The sequence below is a fragment of the Mirounga leonina genome, unplaced genomic scaffold (genome assembly GCF_011800145.1).
Source record: "Mirounga leonina isolate KUSES-001 unplaced genomic scaffold, KU_Mleo_1.0 Mir_197, whole genome shotgun sequence".
NCBI lineage: Eukaryota > Metazoa > Chordata > Mammalia > Carnivora > Phocidae > Mirounga > Mirounga leonina.
In genome coordinates this window covers 3,287,947-3,307,074 of record NW_023270494.1, presented here as the reverse complement: position 1 = coordinate 3,307,074, position 19,128 = coordinate 3,287,947, and the positions used below count along the sequence as shown (strand labels likewise).

General features: G+C 57.3%; 1 protein-coding gene across 1 annotated transcript in view; it reads right to left on the bottom strand.

The window, feature by feature from the left end:
- The window catches only part of TIMP2 (TIMP metallopeptidase inhibitor 2), a 45,189-nt gene extending 26,067 nt beyond the window's left edge, over positions 1 to 19,122 (bottom strand). Inside the window, exon 1 of the mRNA XM_035025871.1 lies at positions 18,985 to 19,122. Within this exon, the coding sequence (XP_034881762.1) occupies positions 18,985 to 19,114 (130 nt within the window). The 5' untranslated portion in view covers positions 19,115 to 19,122. The remainder of the gene's footprint in view (positions 1 to 18,984) is intronic.
- Between the last annotated feature and the right edge of the window lie 6 nt (positions 19,123 to 19,128).

The following is a 19,128-nucleotide window of genomic DNA, read 5'->3' as shown; positions in this document are numbered from 1 at the left end:
ACTCCAGGATCATGACCTGAGCCGAAGGCAGTCGCTCAACCGACTGAGCCGCCCAGGCGCCCCCTGCTTTTGTTTTAGTCTGTGCGCAGCCGGGCTGAGCAAGGCCAGCCCAGAGGCACGGCGGGAGTTGGAAAACAACACCGCATCCACGGAACATCAGTTACGTGTACCTGCCCATCTTTCTTACAATAACCCTGTGAGGTAAGGGGCTACCAGCACCCCTGGTTCACAGCTGGGGAAACTGAGGCAGGGACCGATGAAGAAACTTAACCGAGATCACACAGCTGGCATATGGTCCACATTCGACCAGCCAAGGCTGCTCACACTGCCGCCTGCTTTTGGTAAACGTGATCACCCAGTGAGACACTTAGAATAGCGGTTAGCATGCCATCCAGCCACTCTGCCGACCACCACGATGAGCAAGAGGCGGGGAGAGAGAGAGCTGGGGTGCTGAACGTGAGTGGCGGGGATTCGCAGAGGTGCCCCGGGAATTCGACGGGGGAAGGAACAGTCTGGGTGTTTTCTCAACAGATTGTGCTGGGACAGTTGGATAGCCACATGCAAAATCATACACCACACATAAAAACGAACTCAAAATGGAGCACAGACCTTAACATTAGGTCTAAAGCTACAGCTTCAGCGGGAGACATAAGCGTATCTTCGTGACCTTGAGTTAGGCAAAGATTTCTTGGATACGATCCCCAAAGCACAATCAACCAAAGAAACTGGTTAAGAAGGTGTTATCGATCCTAAACACCTTGGCATGCCAAGAGACCTCATTCATAGGTGAGAACAAAAAGCACAGAGTGGCAAGAAGTACCTGCGAATCACATATGCAACAGAAGGCTTGAATCCAGATTATATAAGCCACTCAAGATGTAATAAGACAAATAATCCAAGTTTTAAATGGGAAAAAAAAAAAAGCAAAATAGACACTTGACTAAAGAGGAGGCACGTGGCTCATAAAGCGTGAGATTTTAGCATCGGCCGTCATGGGGGGGGGGTGCACGTGGAAGCTACGAGGGACCGTTCGCGCCCACCGGGATGGCAGTAACAAAACAGACGGACCGTAACACGTGTTGGTGAGCACGCGGAGCAGCCAGAATCCTCCCACGCTGCTGGCGGAATGCGACACGGTGCAGCCGTTTTGGAAAACAGTTTGGCCGATTCTGAAAAGGTAGACGCAGATTTACCATATGTCCCAGCAACCGCATGTCTCAGCGCACGCCCAAGAGAAAGGAAGAGCGCGTGTCCAAACCAAAGCCGTGGAAACACAGAGGGACTGGACGGCCTCCCCGGCTCACGGGCCAGATGGGAGTTTGGGTCCGAGTCTCAAATGCCAGCGATTGAGCTTTTTCCACCTTGGGAACGGCCACGGTGGTGTCCAAGCAGGTGGGGAGAGCTGTGAATGTCCCCTCGTCTGCTCTGGAAGACACCTGGAGGGAAGGGAGACTGCGCCCTTGGATGCAGCGGTCCACCGGCTCATCTTCTGTTAACTGGTGACGGTTAGTAACACCTGGACGCGCCTCTCCTGCTCCCGAGCGCCCTAACCCACTCGGTCACCCTGAGCCAGGCCCACGGAGGCCAGCACCCCAATGCCACCGAGTTGGCTTTTCTAGGAGACACACAAATGGATGAAAACATAAAACCTCCTGACAGACTTCTTGGGGACAAAGTGCAGAACTGGAGTGCAAACTGGAGTCAGCTCCCAGTTCAGGAACTGAAAACCCCATGACGCCCAGCAGACGCCTCCTTGCCCTCCGCCCACATCCCCAGCTCCTCCAAGCTGCCACCTCCAAGCCTGGCCCCACTTGCTAACTTGAGCCCAGAGTGTTCTGAGCGTCCTGGGGTTCTCCCTCTGGTCTTGTAATCCTGCTCCCCCAGAGCTGGACGGCTGCCTGCGCCACGCCGGCTGCCTTCAACCCCTCAGGGAAACCACAGCCCCCGTCCCGACACAAGCCCCACTCAGAGCAGTAGACGGAAGGCGAGGTGGACGCCGTCTGGCCTCCTGCGCCAGGCGGACACTGGGCCCATTCTCTCCCACCCTCTGTGGCCCCGGTGCGGTGGCCACCCCCAGGCAGTCGCTCCGATCGCCTTCCAGTAGAGATGGGCCCCTGCCAGGCCGCTGGGGAGACCTGCTCGTGGGCGCCGGCCGGCGCCAGGCCCACAGCAGACTGCAGGGTCCCTCACACCCGTGACGGAGAACGGCAACTGTGCCACGATCAGAGGCTGGGAGGTACCCAGGCTCTGACGTCAGGCAGGTCCCATGGCTCCACCGTAGGGTCGCAGTCCCGTGGCTCCCTCCCGCATATAAGCGGCATGAGGCTGCCCGTGCAGGGCCACGGAGGGGTGACACAGGGGAAGCCGCACACGTGCCACCGAGGACCCGCCTGTGGCCCATCCTCACGGGCAGGCTCAGAGCCGGCGGGTGGGCCGGCCCGCGCTCGGTGGGCGGTCACGTGGCTGATCTGTGGTGGTTGGTCGGGACAGACCCCCCCGCCCTCCAAGTGTTGGCATGTGTTGTGAGGATGCTGCAGGTGCTAGGGGGGCCCCAGATCCCCCAGAACGATGTCTGTGGTGGCGGAGTCAGGATGACACGTGGTGGACATCACACACCCCCAGGGAGCCTGGGGAGTCCGTCCACCTTGCACGTACCCTACTCTCGGCTGGAACCCACAACGTGATCTGAGGGCTCATCTGTGCCCATGGGACTACATGCGATTTCACAGACATTTAACCAAACGAGGTAACGTGCATGAAGAAAACGGTAAAACGGAGCTTGCTGTGTGGACAGGACACTGATCACCACGTAGACCTCACTGACGGTAGACCCGCGTGGCGCAGGCCATCCCTCTCGCCTGGTCTCACCGCGGCAGGTGAGCTCTAGCCCTATCCCCGCATTCTGATGCGGAAACGGAGACTCAGAGAGGTGAAGTAACTTGCCTAAGACCACATGGCTCATAAGCAGTACAGGAAGGGTTCAAATCCGAGCAGGCAGACCCCTGACCTGAGTCACCCACCCTGCAGCTGAGGGACGTCAGAGCTGGGAGCTAGGACTCTGTCCTGGGGTGAACTTATCACCTGACCTCCCACTATCGCGAGAGGCGCTTAGCCTCCGTGCGACGGGATGGGCCTCAGTGTTTTCCTTGCGTTTTTACTGGAGTTCATCAAATGAACCACCCTCCCCTTTCCCACTCAAGTATTTTCCTTAAACACTGAAAGGCAAGAGCCAGCATAGTGCCTCCTGAATCTTGTTAAGAGTCGTATTTTGATCCAGCAGGTCTGGGGTGAGGCCGACCTTCTGACTTGTAAGGAGCTCCCAGGGGATGCGATACTCGGGCCCGGGGATCACACTTTGAGTAAGGCGGTCCTAGCAAACGGCTCTACCCAGTATCCGTGTCTCGAGATCTGCCTCCTCCCAGCCTCTTACCCCACCTGAGCCCCTCCTACAAGACTCCTAATCAGGCTCTCTGCCTCCCCCGGCCCTGAGCCTGACCCCAACACCTCCACACCCGGCTACAGCCACCATTCACTCAGCCAGTGGTATCTTCACTGGTGCCCTGCTGCCCATGCCAGCAGGTGTCCCAGCACCATCCACAGGCCACCTGCAGCACGGTCCGCTGAGCTGCCAGTTAAAATGCAGATTCCTGGGACGCCTGGGTGGCTCAGTCAGGCAGACCTCAGACAGGCAGACCTGTCTGCCTTCGGCTCAGGTCATGATCCCAGGGTCCTGGGATAGAGTTCCACATGGGGCTCCTTGCTCCACGGGAAGCCTGCTTCTCCCTCTCCCACTCCCCTGCTGTGTTCCCTCTCTCGCTGTCTGTCTCTCTGTCAAATAAATAAATAAAATCTTTAAAAAAAAAAAAAACCAGCAGATTCCTGGGCCCTGCGTCTGCAGGGAGGGGCCCAGACCCTGGTCAGTTCACCAGCTCCTAGGGAATTCCCAACAAGGTCAACAATCCCTGGCCTGGGGGCCCGAGAACATGCGGCAGCTCCTGATCCAGCTCCCCTACCCAGCTGGGCTCCTTGACCCCCCCCACCCCCGCCCCACCCAGGTCCGGGGCCAGAGTTGTGCTCACGTGGGTTCTTCTTCCTCAACCCTACCCGCATTTCCCCAAGCCAGGTCCGGTCCCTCCTTCCTCCAAGGACGTCCCCCAACCTCTGTAGCGACGAGAGAAATGCTCCTGCCTTTCTCTAAAGGCCTACAGACTGGGCACCTGGGTGACACGGTTTAGCACTTCTTCTTTGAAACGTATAAAAATAGACACAAAAAAGCCCCCATTAGCTGGCATGGCCGGAGAACGTTTCCCTATAGCTAAAGCTTACTCTTTCATGTGTGAAGTTAATCATTTCTGTCTTCTGAGAGTCCACAGAACAGATCAAGTTTGACCTTTTCTCGAACACTCCAGATAATCTTTTGGACTAAAACGTAAGGAATGCTTTTAGGGCTTTTAAAATGCATAGGACCAAAAAAATATATGTAGGACAGAGTGCCTCTACAGGAAGTGACCCCAGAATATAATCTGGGTTCTATAGGTTGACTCTTTATAGCCTCCTCTGTTCTCCTCCCCGGCTGAGACACAGACACGGGGACAGCACCCTAGCCTCCTTTTTTCCAGTGGCCTGGCACCCACACGGGGAGCTGCTAAAACTGTGTCTGGAGATCAACAGAGTTTGCGGCACAGGGCACGGACAGCTCTTCTGTGAGTCGAGGACAGGAGTGTGTGACTCTGAACATACCAACCCAGCTGCGGACAACCAGCACCCAAGTACCCACGGGGACACACAGAACCAGCTGTGTTGCTGGAAGGTACACCTCCAGCTCAGAAGATTTTTTTAAGATTTTATTTACTTATTTAGAGCAAGCGACACAGCAGGGGGAGGGCAGAGGAGGAGGGAGAGAGAATCCCAAGCAGACTCCCTGCTGAGCGTGGAGCCCGACGCAGGGCTCGATCTCATGACCCTGAGATCATGGCCTGAGCCGAAATCAAGAGTCAGATGCTTCACGGACTGAGCCACCCAGGTGCCCTTCCAGCTCAGAAGATTTTTAACGGGCCTGGATACCTGGCCAAATCTAACAAGGCACCACGTACTGGGAAGACATTTACAACTCGTGCGTGGGCCCCCTAAAACCAACTGCACAAATGCAGAGTGGGAGCAGGTCGGCAGAGATGTGTGGCCTCCCACAGAGGCGGTGTGATCTTTACCTGTGGGGACAGAGAGGCCTAGAATAAGCAGGGCAATAGTCCAGCCCGGCGATACCTGGGTCAGACCCCAGCTGGGCGTTCCAGGCCCTTGGCGTGCTGAGCTGGAGGGCACGTGGAAGAGGCAGGCCCACGCCGAGGAGCTCCCACCCCATGGGCTGTCCGGATCAAGCGAGGTGGTCTGTGAGGCTCTGCAAACAGCCCGTGGCTCACAGGAAGGCCCGGTGTATGTCTGAGCACCACAGAGCTGTAAAGACAGAGGATGGAGCCCATGTGCACGCAGCTGACAGACTTGAGTCTAAATAACCTCAAAGAGGCGCCGATAGCTCACAACGTCTACTTCGACAATGTCGGTGGGAGTCTCATAATCAAAGTGTAACTACTGAAACGCTTATGAATTCACCTAATTAAGAAATAGACGATAAATGACAACCGTGCAACTTCACTAAATAAGGAGAAAACCTAAATAATGGAGAGACTGGACTTCCCAGAAAGAATTCAGAAAACCTCTCTAGTGAGTGTTCAACGAAGGGGGAAGAGGATGTCGCCTGAGTTCAGGAGGAGAATGAAAAACCTGTCCGAGGAAGAGAAGTCCTGAGGAACTGAGAATGTTTGGAGTGGAGCTCGCAGGTGATAGAAAAGTCTAGAACAGCACAGTGTGGTGGTTAAGAGTATTAGATGTGTGACCTGGTACCAGTTTCCTAACTCCGGACGCCTCAGTTTGCTCCTCTGTGAAATAATGGAAATAACAGCACTCATCACCCTTAGAAACACCCAAAGGCTCAGTACACTGTCTGGGGAAGAGGATGGTACTTACTGTGCACGTCTCCAGATGACTGAGCTAGACCAAGAACACATTACAGGGAGGCAGAAACTGGCCAGGTGGAAAGAAGCACTTCCTACAGGATTGTCTTGAAATCACTGGGCTGACTTGGTAGGTAGTGAGACACCCATCACTGGAGGCATCCAAGCCAAGCCCGGATAAAACAAACATCAGAAACATTTTTAACTCCATTTCTCTGAGCTCTAGCCTCTAAAAATACACTCTGTGACACCCAGAGCCTCGAGGTTTGCCCACTTCCTGACTCCCAGCCAAGTTCCAGAGTGGTAGTTCCTAAAGCCAGCTGGGTTTTGGACCAGCTGCATCAGAATCACTGGGGCAGTGGTAGACAGGAGTCCTGGCCAGGCCCCACGGCAGATCTTTGCACCAAAATCCTGGGGTGGGGGCTTATAAATCTGTATGTTTCACCATCAATCACCCTGACATACAGCCTGTTTGGGACAGTTCTGGAAGGCCAAGATGGACAGGCAGCCAGGCCCGTGTCTCTGTTATCCCCTCGACCAGCTTCAGACTCAGAACGAGGCCCAGACTCTTCCAAACTCTTGGGAGATACCAGGCTAGCCAAGTGGGCCACTTACGGCTAACCCAACTGGTGGCTTACTAAATGTCCCTTGACAATGTCAATCATCGGGTTTCCCTGCAACCTCAGACTCCAGGGACACAGTGTAGGTCTGGGGTCCCCATGACTAACAGCTGTTCCTACTACACGATGACCTCTCCCCACTCTTCCAAACAACCACGTTCCTCCCGAACCCCGTCCCACCCCCCATCCTTCCACCCAACTGTATATGGAGAGCCTCACAGTACAGGACTTTCAAATTAGCCTTCGGGGCATGTGGCCTGGCCACCCTGACCGGCCCACTTCCCAAGGCCCCTGGAGGAGCCTCACCAAACGGCTGGGCACACAAAGAGCCCACCCCACCACAGACACAGGGCGGGCACCGCGGGAACTTCGGAGGGCCTGCATTGGGGTCCCTGGGGCCCACTGACCAAAGCAGGCTGGAATCGCAGCTCCCCACCTCCACCAGCAGCCCGGCGTCTGCCCCAGCTGGTGAACTATGGCAGGCTGCTGCCGTGGGAACGACAGAGCTGCTGGCCCGTGACATCAGAGCAGGGGTGAAGTCAGGGACAGCGACGAGCCAGCCAGAGGGCAAGCGCCTGGCAGGACCCCTGTTGTGGGTCCAGCAATCACAAAGATTTGGCTCAAAACAGCTGGGGTGACAAGCAGGGTGACGGCCTGCGTGGGGCATCAGGAAGGTCCTGGCACGTGTGCCCTTTTGTTGTTTAAAAAGGGGCTCTGGGTGAGAAAATCCTTTACTTCCCAGCCTGGCAGCACATGCTGGCGCTCCCTGCCAGGGGCTCGCTCTTCCGAGCTGTCCCACATCAAAGTCAGGGTCCCCGCGATGCCTGCCGCCCCTCACCCCGCGGGGAGAGCATCTGTTCCCACTCAGGTGGGGACATCTGCTGCTAGAGGGTGTCACTGTTGAGCAGGACTCCCTGGGGGTGGGGAAGAAGGGCTCCTGGCCCAGGACCCTGTGGGCCACCCACCCACCCAAAGTAAGAAGTCGGACATGCCTGGGCGCCTGGGTGGCTCAGTTGGTTGGGCGACTGTCTTCGGCTCAGGTCATGATCCTGGAGTCCCTGGATCGAGTCCCACATCGGGCTCCCTGCTCGGCGGGGAGTCTGCTTCTCCCTCTGACCCTAACCCCTCTCATGTGCTCTCTCTCAATCTCTCTCTCTCAAATAAATAAATAAAATCTTTAAAAAAAAAAAAAAAAAAAGAAGTCGGACATGCCTGACCTCGTTTCTAGGGCTAGGGGCACTCTCCACGAATCTCACAACTAAGAAATTTAGTTTGGGGAACAGGACTTTGGCCCTAAGAAGTCAAAGCAACAGATCTCGGGGTTTGGCTTCTTGAGAGGAGAAAGTTAATAACAGGAACTTGGCTGAAGCGTGGGAATCTTGGGGACAAAAGCCTTTGTCTGGGGCTGGAAGGGCCCTCGGAGGAATTCTTCCCACGGGAAGTTCTCAACCACAGCCCACCCCCTCCACCCACTTTTGTTGGGGTCTCTCTTCTTGGTCCTTTAGATCTAGTCTTCTCCTTCTGCAGCAAATACCCTCCAACCCCTTGGCCTCTGCAGTGTGGTCTTGTGTACCCCCCTCAAGCAAGGGACAAGAATGAGGGGGTAGATAAACATGGCATCCAAATGTTACAGCTCAGAGGGCCTCTGATGGCCTTCCGGAATGTTCCAGCATGGCCACCACCAACATCCTCTCCCTGCTGCTTCTGGATTGAGGACATTTCTCCCACACCCAGTCCTCCTAACACTCCCTCAGCAAATCCTGGAAGGCAGCTCCCATCCCTCCTCACTGGCTCTAACGCTGGGCGCCGGACCCCACCAGCTCTGAACATATGGGCCCCCTGCTACTGCGCTCCACAATTAGACCCTCACTTTAGCGAGCTGTAACTTTCAAAATTACACGTATCACTCACGCTCATCATAGGAAAATTAGAAAACACACGCTTGTGAAAGAAAGTCTAATTTCACCCCCTCTATCTGAACGTGTTCTAGTAAAAAAAAATTGTACGCCGTTTGGTCCTGGGGAGCGTCCGAAGCTGTGATTTATTTAACCACTCCCCCTGCTGCTGTGCGTGTAGGTGTTTCTAACGTTTCCCTAAGACAAGACGGAGATGAATATCCTCCTGCCTAAATGTTAGCATGTGTCCTCAATTATTGCCTAGATACACGAGTTGCCTGATCAGAGGGGAGACTTATGTTTAAAGCCCTCGAGTTGCACTGCCAAAACACGCTTCCAAGCCTCCAAAGTGCTCAGGTTAAGACAGCATATACCTATAGTCAAGCCCTTCCAAGGACAACAAGCCTCGTAGCCAGATGAGCCGAGCAATGGGAAGTCCAGCGCTGTGACATCCAATCCCGCTTCCAGAGACTCGTGCCAGGACCGGGCTCCTTCCATTCCTGGCAGGAGCCCTCGGTGGCATGACCTTGGGTGAGTCATCCAACCCCTCCCCACCCACACAGGAGGGGACACGGGCCTCACCTGCCTCACTGAGTCCCTGCAAGTCAGGAGAGAGATGGGAAGTCCTTCTGCACTGGAACGGCGGAGACAGGGGATGTTTTTATCTAAGAGACGTAGGACTGGGGAGGATGTGTCTCGTGTTTTTGATCCCTGCCTTCCAGAACAGTGCACACAGAGCAAAAGACCACCATAGATTTGTTCCTTCATTCTCTGTCCTGGAGCCATCTGGGCCAAGGAAACCAGATGTCGCGACGGAGAACCCGGGACGGGCAGTATGCATCCCGGCTCTGCGCTAGAGCCTCTCCCTCCTGAAATGCCAGGCTGGTCCTTTTCTTCCACAGACATTGAAGGATGGAAGGTTAAATGCTAGACAAATGCTCCCAGGGGAGAACTGTGCGCACATGTCCAACTAACGACCCTTTGCCCAAAAAGCAGGGCGCCTTGTGTGGGGCCCCCAAGCCACCCTGTCGCAGAGTCAACATCATCATCGTGAAATGGATTCTGTCCTCTGAACAGAACAATCCACCTCGGACCTGAAGCCCACAGGCGGCCAAAGTCCTCTCCCCGGCTGGTGACCGAAGGAATGCCATCTCTTGAAAGCACCTGGACTCTAGTGACCAGCTAGGTTTGCAGCAGGGACACTCAGTAGCCTTGTGACCACGGGCAAAGGCTCGGGTAATCTTCCTCAGTGTCGGAGCCCCTGGTGGTGAGGTCACCGTGAGTGCAGACTCCGCTGGGTACGTGCAAGCATGCGAGACATGCAACACAACGGGATTGTTGCCCTACGTCTCTGCCTGCAACACGGTCCTGGCTCTCTTCGGCCTCCTGTCCTTGCCTTCCACTCTCCTGCATGTCACGGGACCCAGGGGAGGACACGGTGGCCTGCGGAGGGTCAGCCGACTCAGCATAGTAGATTCTCAACCCCTGGAGTGACCAGGCAGAATGGCTTGGCAAAGGTGGGGCCACAGACCCCCGAGGGTACGATTTCTCTTTGGTGCTGTGAGCTTGTGTGATCATGAGGAAGTGCACAGCCCTCCTCCATCCGCGTGCCCTGAATCCCCCATCCAGACGGGAGCGAGGAGGTAGGTAGCCAGAGCGAGCTAGACACAACAGGCAGGCTGGGCTTCAGTGCTGAGAGTCGGCCGGGAATGGAGAAGAGAGGTTAATTTTCCTGTCCCACCTGTGGCCTTCTTCTTACCGAGCTCCAGCTGGAGCACCAAGCTGGGGCTCCGCATCCCAGGTGCGCTGGGGGGGCTGACGGCGGAGGTGGGGGGCTCCCTGGCGTCTGCACTAGGCTCACCCGGCAGAGATTTACTAGCCTCTGCCAGGCCAGCATCTCGAGGAATTTCATCCTGCTTGTACGGAAGAGGGAAAGGAGCCTCGGGCACAGAGTCGGGCTTCAGAACCAGTTCCGGCTGGCTTTTTGCTCCCAATTCCTTCCACTTTGTCTTTTTTCTCTAAAATGTCAGCCCATTTCCTCATTCGGCCCTTGGTAAAGAATCGGCTGTTGATTTGTAACCAGGGCCTTGGAGTACATGCAGGGGGTGTAGGCAGAACCTGCGGCAGGACCCCGTGCTTTGCCGGGTCTGTGACAGTGCCCCCAGCCCTGACGGGACAGCCAGGAAGGCCCAGCCAAGGCCTTCAGACTATAGATCAGAAAGGGACCCATAAAGCCTCAACCCAGGCCAGGTCCTGCCCCCAGGACACGCTGAGGAGATCTCAGGGGCTCCCACCCGCGGCACATCCCCCCGCAGAAAGCCAGGTTTTGTCTCGAAGCTCACTTCTGCCTCATCCAGGCCACTTTGCTCTCCGGCTCAAGACCCCAGAAGCGGGGGGGGGGGGGGGGGGTGGATTCTCTGCATCTTTGGGGTCAGGTCGGGGAATGACACCCCAGGGGCATGGCTGCTTCTCAAGCAGGCAAAGGGGAGAGAGCGGCCAGCAGCAGGCAGCGCTCACGGGCAGCCGGCCCTCACCTCTCGGCCCCGGGCTCGGCCTGCGTCGGGAAAGGGACGAAGGGTCCCTGCCGGGCTCTGCGCACCGTCCTGCCTCCTGCAACCGCTCAGCTCCGCGGCCCAGCTCAAAGCCGCACAACCCCGTGACAGTGCGCAAGACCAGCTTGGACACCTTGAACAGGTGAGCGGGACGCGCACGGCAGCTCAGCGAAGCCGACAGAAAGCAGCCTGTCTCCGAGGCACATGAAGGACGACAGGCTTCTCAAGGAGCAACCAACCCTCCGGGCGACGCTTTCTCAGGGGACCCAAGGCAGCGTCAGGCGGCCCCCCCAGGCTCAGCACCCTCACCCTATTCTCATGGGGGCCCCTCCGCCGCCCCCCACTCCTGAGGAAACCCTCACCTCCCTGTCCCTCCACATCTATCCCCAGCGCCTTTCAACTTGGAAACAATTATCCGCCTAAGACACGCTAATCTAACAAAATTTAGAAAATGCAGATAAACAAAAGGAAATAGAAATTGCCCTTGATCTCACCTGCTGCCTAGAATTTTGACGGGACACCCTTCCAGACTTCTCTCTCTATGCACATTTAAATGTGTACACACTTCTTTATGAGATAAAGATACACAGAAAACCACATAAAGGAAAGCCAGTGAATTACCACCAAAAAAGCAGGCCAGTGGTGACCCTAGGGAAAAGGGGAAGTTAGGGCCAGGAGGGATCAACAGAGGCTTGGGGGGGGCAGCAATGTTCTGTTTCTTGACCTGGATGCTCACTCGGAAACTCAAGAAACATAGAGCGCTTGGTTGTACATTTTAACAAAATGTGTGTTGGCCCCAGACTCCGTCTCAGTCAGAGAGAGAGATAATATTCAAAACGTGAAAGCATTCAGGCCTCAACTGGGCTTTTAAAAGTAATACCCTCTGAACGTCCTTCAAGGTCAGAAACACGAATCCGTAACGCTGCTCAAAATGCTGAATATCCTGCCATCAGGATAGAGCTCCATTTATTTGGCTCATCCGAAGTCGATGGGCTAACCTTTGAGCAAGGGGTTCCTCTCCCACCACCTGGAGCGGCCATGGCCACCCCGCCAAGCCCACGTGGCTCAGGATCACCAAGGTCAGCCTCCTCTGTTAACATCCCCCCCACCCCGTCCTTGCCTTGGCTGCTTGCTAGCTGCATGACCCCGAGCAAGGGACTTCATCGGCCGTACCTCAGTTTGATCTTCTATAAAATGGGCATAATGACGGAACCAAATGAGCGGACACCAGGAACATGCAGAATCCACTTGCAAGCACTCAGCACTTAATAAGGACAGTATTAACAGGTCCCCACCATCCTCCCTTCACCAAATGATACTTTTCCTCCCAGCTCCCTGGTTGCCTCTTGGCAGCACCAGAACCTGGCCTGGGTCTCCCCGAGCTCCCCTACCTGCGCAGCTGATCAGCATGGCCCGCCCTCCAGGTCAGGTGGGGATGGTGTGCATGGAGCAGGGTCTCGCACTGAGACGGCTCACACCCCCTCCCTCCATACCCACACACCCCAGAACCTCCCGGGGATACCGGGAGGTCCTAAGCATGTGACCACTCTTTCTTGTGATCTTCATTGCAACCCTAGGAGGCAGGCAAATTACCATCTCTATTTAGAGCTGGAGAAACGGAGGCAGAGAGCACTTGCCCAGACATCTCCCCTGGACACCGTTGGGGGCTGCACAGGGGCCTCCCTCACAGGCTTGTTAGAAAAAGTAAGTCTCCTCGCTTCCTGCTGACTCTTCTTCCCTTCCCTCCAGGTCCCCTCACACATTTCCCACTGTCTGCTGAGCCACAGCCCGGGCCTTTCTCGTGCAGACCCCAGTGTCGCTGTACCCCAGCAGAAACAAACAGGGAATGGAGCCTCGGGCACAGAGGTCAAACCCCAGAGGTGACCCCACCACGAGCCCTTCACACCCCACCCCCCAGCTGCAAGATCCGCCTTCTGTCTCAAGTCCTCCCCCCAGTGCACGCACCACAAGGGACCACAGTCCCTTAAAATCACTCTCCTGCCTGTAGCTTCATGACCACTCCCCCCACCCACACCTAACAGCCCTCTGGTGGGTCCCGCTGCTGGGACTGCAGGCTCCGCCGCTGCACCCAGGCTCAGCGCTGCACGCACATATACACACAGCTTTGCTCCCGGTTTCAGAGCTCAAGACCCGAGTCACCCCCTGCCACCACCCCCCAGTCTATCTTTGGACGGATGTCCATATACCCCAGGACAGGATCTTTCCTTACAAAGACTATACCTCAATTTGCTTTTTAGACTAAATATTCGTCTACTCTGCCTTGCTGGGGTCTCCAGAAGCCTAACCCGGGATACTATTCAGACTCAGCTGACCCAGGGAGCCGTACAGTTTTGTCTGCTACAAAATGGGATTCCTCTGGGTTTCTGCACATTTTCCCCCTGGAGCTGCACATCCACACAACGATGGAGACACAGGAAGGATCCCAGTAGTCCAGCCAGTTCAGGCCCCAGGGGTCCAGGGGAGTGGGTCCTGGGAGCTCCCAGCTCCGGATGGGGGAGCCAGCTTCATCCCACCTGCCCCCTAAGACACTGCCCATGACCATCCCTCGGTCTGGAAGACTTCCTCAGCCGCTTCCCTCAGCCACCTCGCCTCCCAAATTCTGGGGCATCTCACTGACCCTCTTACCACTGGTCCTCACTCTCCATACTTGCTCAGACCCTCCAGCACCAAGACAGAAGCCTGGTCCAGCAGTCTCAACACCTATTTGTCCATTTAAAATTATGTACAAGTGCAGCAATCGATGTCTATCTAAAAATCTGGAACATTCTTTTCTCGAACCTAAAGAGTCTGGGGTAGCCTGCATTGGAGACGACTGCCCTGTGCAAACTTGGAGGCGGGCATCAGAATCACCTGGGCAGTCTTAGAAATACCAGTGCCCACAACCTGGACCCTGAGGCTCTAACTCGGGACACCAGTTCAGACATCGGCCTTTTAGCCAACTCCCAGGGCCACGCCTGCTGTCATCCACAGGTGCACGCATGGCTGCCTCACCTGGGGCCCTTGGGAGGGGACACAGACTGCATGTGATAAGCCAGAGTGGTGTTCTTTGGCCCCTCGCCCTCCTCTCTGGCCTGATCTGCACCCAGAACGCTCTCTCACCTTTGCCCCGGCAGGTGGCCCCTTTGCTCAGCACATCCCCACGCTGCCACCACCCATGATGCGCTTAACTCTGCCTGCGTGGGTGTTCCCCAAGCTCTCGCCTCAGAGTGAGGGTTCTCTCTCTCCAACCTTGACTTCCCCGCTCTGCTTTTCTCCTCCCAGGAAGACCATCCTAGCTACAGGTCCACCTGCCCTGGGTCCCTTGCGCGCGTGTGTGTTGGGAAGAGAGGGAGCATCCCAGGCAGGGGAGAAGCGCTGACCCTGCCCGCCACGCTGTTCCCCCTTCTCCTCCAGGCTTTTTCTTTCTCCTGCTGTGTTTTCCATCCTCTCGGCTGCCAGGCTTCTCCAAGCACATCTCTTAGCCATTATGGAATCTAAGGGGTTCACGCACACCTGCAGCCCCTTGGGCGACAGAGCAAGGGCTCTGCACCTGGACTAGGGCGGCCACATGCCCCTGCCGACCCCATAAGCCTTGGGGCCTTCTACATCCTTGTTCTCAACGCGCTCAAATGCTGCCAATGGATGTGGACCACGCAGCCTGCATGAGTGTCTGCCTGGCAACCCAGCTGAGGCCGCAGGGAGGACAGGCAGGTATCCACGCTCGTCTGTAGCTCACGGACCCCAGGCCACGACCGTCAATTCCCGAGGACGGAGCGGGTCCTGGCTGGAGGCTGGCAGCGCGCCCTCAGATCGCAGGCAGGTACCACGATGTGGGGAGCACTCCCTGCAGCCACCAGCCCGCCCCAGCATGGTTTCCACGCCCAAGTCCAACCCCAGGAACTGCCGGGAACTCCGGTTCTAGTCACCCCCCTCCCCCCGGGAGAATGCATCCTTCCAGGGACACCATCCAAAACCGGGCCCAGGGGCGCCCCCCACGGCGCCCTCCCTTCAAAACCCTCGATCTCCTGACCCCGAAAATGCATTCCCCTCTTTCACACAGTGACTTCGTTTATCATTTGCCCAAAACCCCGTGAGTCTGTCTGACTTTACACCACACCCCAGCCATTGGGGAAGGGGTCCGCAGGGCTCTGCGCACCTGCCGCAGACACAGTTCCAAACCCACTTGCAAACTGCCTGGCACGGGCGTCTCGTGAGGACAGGATCAGGCCTTGCTTCTTCCTCACATCCATGGGGCGGAGCCGGCCACTCCGAAACCGTTTGCTGAAACCCAGCCCGCTATCAAAGCAAGGATGTTCGGAACACAGATCACTCAGGCACTCTGCAGAAATACTGCCATCCCCGCCGGGCCCCCATGCACCCAAGGCCTGATTCAACTCACAGGAACCTCATCCGCCTTGCTCCTCCCGAGCACGCGTGTCCGCGGAAGACACGGCCGTTTCTGAATGCTTGGTGCGTGCTTTCTGCAGGTGGCTGCCGTCGGACCCCCATCAGTGCATGCCTGGGGCTGGCCCGCCACCCCGGCAACCAGCACATGGCCTTGGCTGTGGGCCCTTCTCCACCTGGTGCCAGAGATCACCAGAGGGTTTGCAGAGAGCCGTGTCTGGAGCAACCCCTAGAGAAAGATGCCATGGTGGGCACTCCTCCAGACTAGCCTTGGGCACCACCACCCAGGCCAGAAGTGAGATTTTACTCCCGCTGCCCCCATCCACAGAGCTCCTGGATTTACCCAGGACTCCAGAAACTGGCCCAGACGGCCCAGATCTGCCAAGCCGCTCAGCAGGCTGAGTGACTCCAGGCACCCTCCGTGGTGGTACCGCCTGAAGAGCAAGCCCAAAGCTGGTCTCTGGCCAGGTTCAGGGGGCTGGGCCGGCTTGCCATCCACGGCCACAGCTCCATTAGGTGGTCGGAGTCGGGCCAGCAGCACATGGGAGCAGTGCTCAGAGACAGGGAACGCATCCCGCTTGTCCCTGCTTTCCTGGAAAGGACAGGGAACAGGGCCTTCCCGGAGGGACCCCAATCACCTCTTACCTACCGCTCCCTTCATCCCAAATTTCGTGACCTCATCATGAACTCCTTTTGCCGGCCACAGTTCCGGTCCTACCAGCTTCCAGAAACCCTGACGCAGGCAGACAGAAATCCAACGGTTTCTTAAGCCAAAGGCCCCTCGTAGACAGCCAACAATTAAAGGCAGCAACACAGCACACTGAAGGGCAGCTTTTAGTGTCCCCCACATGCACGCAAGCCATCACCCTCCATGGGTCCCTGGGCCACAGCCCCTGGGGGCCCAAAGTCACCGTGGGGCTTTTAAAGCTACACGAGCGGACGGAGGTCCCAGCCAGACTGTATTTACAAAGGGACCCAGACTTGAGTGATCTTTGCAAGGGGCCCAGGCAATTCTGTTCTCAGCCGGAGTCCAGATCGTTGCAAGAATGCCATGGACAAGCGCACTTACAGGAGAAAGCAGACACAGAAAGGCCACAGCCTTCCCTGAGAGGTGGATGCCACAGCCGCCCAGGGCCTCCCAGAGCGTGTCTTGGCTCCGTACCCCACGTTGACCGAGCACGGAAGGGTCGACTGGGGCAGCTTGGCTCGAAGAACTTCCCCTGAAAATTCGTGTCCACCCAGAACCTGTGTCTGGGACCGTATTTGGAAACAGGGTCTTTGTAGATGTGATCAAGTTAAGATGAGGTCATGCTACATGAGGGTGGGCCCTAAACCCAGGGACCGGGATCCTTCTAATAGAGGGATTTGGACAGACAGGCACAGAGAAACCCCCTCAAAAACAGAGCAGCCACTGGAGTGACGTGTCCACAAGCCAAGGGATGCCAAGGATCGCTGGTAGCCAGCAGAGGCTGGGAGAGAGCCACCTGGAGCAGATGCTCCCTCGGAGCCTCCAGGAGGAGCCGACCCTGCTGACACCTTGATTTTGGACTCTGGGCCTCCTAAACTGTGACAAAAGCAACTCCTGCTGTTTTGAGCCCCCCAGTTTGTGGGTTCGCTCTGGCGGCCCCAGGAATCTCATGGACTGGGCTTTGCAGTCCAAGTCTGGCGTCAGCTGCCCGACGGGGCCGCCAAGCGGGGAAAGGGTAAAATTTAGGCTCTTGCATGATTCTGATGCGAAGAAACGGGACACACACGCCAGGAGATCCAGGTGGAGGAGAGAGGAATGCACAAAGCAAGAAAGAACCTCAAGGCTTGCTGAAGCTCCTCATCCCTGACCCTTTGCTGCCTCAGCTTACTGGGCAGGCCAGGAAGTGGCTGGAAATTCTTCCCACGCAGCTGAAGGGTGTGAGGTGGTCCCAAGGCCCAGCCCTTTCCTGCTCGGCTCTTGCGAACCAAGCCCAAGCGCCTTACAAGACTCGGTTCCTTCTGAGCCTTGGGACCATCCTGCCCTACAGCTTGATGGTCAGAGGCATGGCCTTGCTCTTAGCAAAGGGGCCTGGATGCCCAGTGGACACCGCAGAGGAAGGGCAGTGTGCATTGCCCTCAAATCCTGCTGAGCACCAAAGCCAAATCGGGGAGTCAGTCTTATGCTCCCCACCCAGACTTTACATAAAACTACTCTGCAAGCACGCACGAACCACGTTCCACACCAAGGTGGCCAAGCCACGTGATCCCTGCAAGTGAGAACACCTGCAGACTCACTGGGCTAGGTGGCAGGTCACAGGGCCGACACGGGTGTGGCCAGGAGCCGTGCAGGTGTGGGGAGATGAGGAGAGCAAGGCTGACAACAAGAGAAACCCAGAGCCCCTGGCTCTGGGTCTGCACAGGTGAGGGCAGCCAGCCTCACCCCATCTGGCCTGGCAACCAGATGTTCAGCCGGCTGAGACTTAGAAGCAGAGCCTAAACCTGTTGAGAAGCCATTGGGGGGTGGGCACAGGGGCCCACCGGCTGCACATCTGTCCTTCTGGCTAAACTGAACTCGGCCCAGGAAATCCTGGCTGACCCTCACCAGGGCGGTTGGAGGCCCGGAAGGAAACCTCTGGGGTCCAGCTGGTTCCTCCCATTTTTGCTGCGTTCTCCCTACTTGTCTCCCGCCCCTGCGGCCCCTGCATGGATCAGAACAAATACCGGGCTGCTCCTCCCTCCCTCGCTCGCTCCCACCTTTGAGGAGGGAGAAGTGCCGAGGGGAAAAGATATTTTCTGAGGATTCTAAGCAGCCACACAGCCCCACTTGCCCCAAAGTCTCCAGTCTTTGTGGATGTCCTGAAAAAGCAGTCACCCGCAGCAAACCACTCAGGGACCCTCCTCCCCGTCCGGCCCTGTGTGCGGTGCCTCCTGGACACAGAGCAAGGAGCTGCCTTTGGGGCTCTACCTGCCCTTCCCGGGTGCCCCTCTGTGCCCAGGGAGCCTGGCCAGGGGAGGGAAGCTTCCGTTCTGCCTCAGCTTCATCCGGTGAGCCCCCAAACAGGGCTGGTGGGAGAGGGCCAGGCACGGAAGCCCTTCCCCACCCAGCCTCGGGCCACAGAAGCCCAGCTCCGCCTCGTCTGTGAAAGTTTCTCCCGGGGTCCCCAGACCTCCAGGCCCCCGGGGCCGCAACTCTCCCCATCCCACGCTGTGTCCCCCACTCTCCCCGCCCCCCACGCTGGCATCCCAGGGCCCTCCGCCTGCCAAAACCAATCCGCTCCCTGGCTCCCTTTTCTGGGGCTGGAGCTGCGGAGGAATTTCGGTGGAATTTTGAGGTTGAGAAGCATCTCGGCAGAGAGGCGAAGAAAGGGAGACGTAAGGAGGAAAAGAAAGTGCGATTCTGGCGTCAACTTGCAGGATTCTAGAAGGCCCGCGGGGCCGGCGTCCGGGCGCGGGCCCCTCGGCAAGATGCGGGCCGGCGCGGCGCCCGCGGACCCTCGGGGAGGCGGGCACCGGGCCGGGGCGGGGTCGCCGTCCTTACCTACGTCTGCGTTGCAAAACGCCTGTTGCGGGTGCACCGGGGAGCAGCTGCAGGCGTCGGCCGGGCGCAGCAGCGTCCCCAGCAGCAGGAGGCCGAGCGCCAGCCGCAGGCTGCGGGCCGCGGCGCCCATGGCGGGCGGGGGCG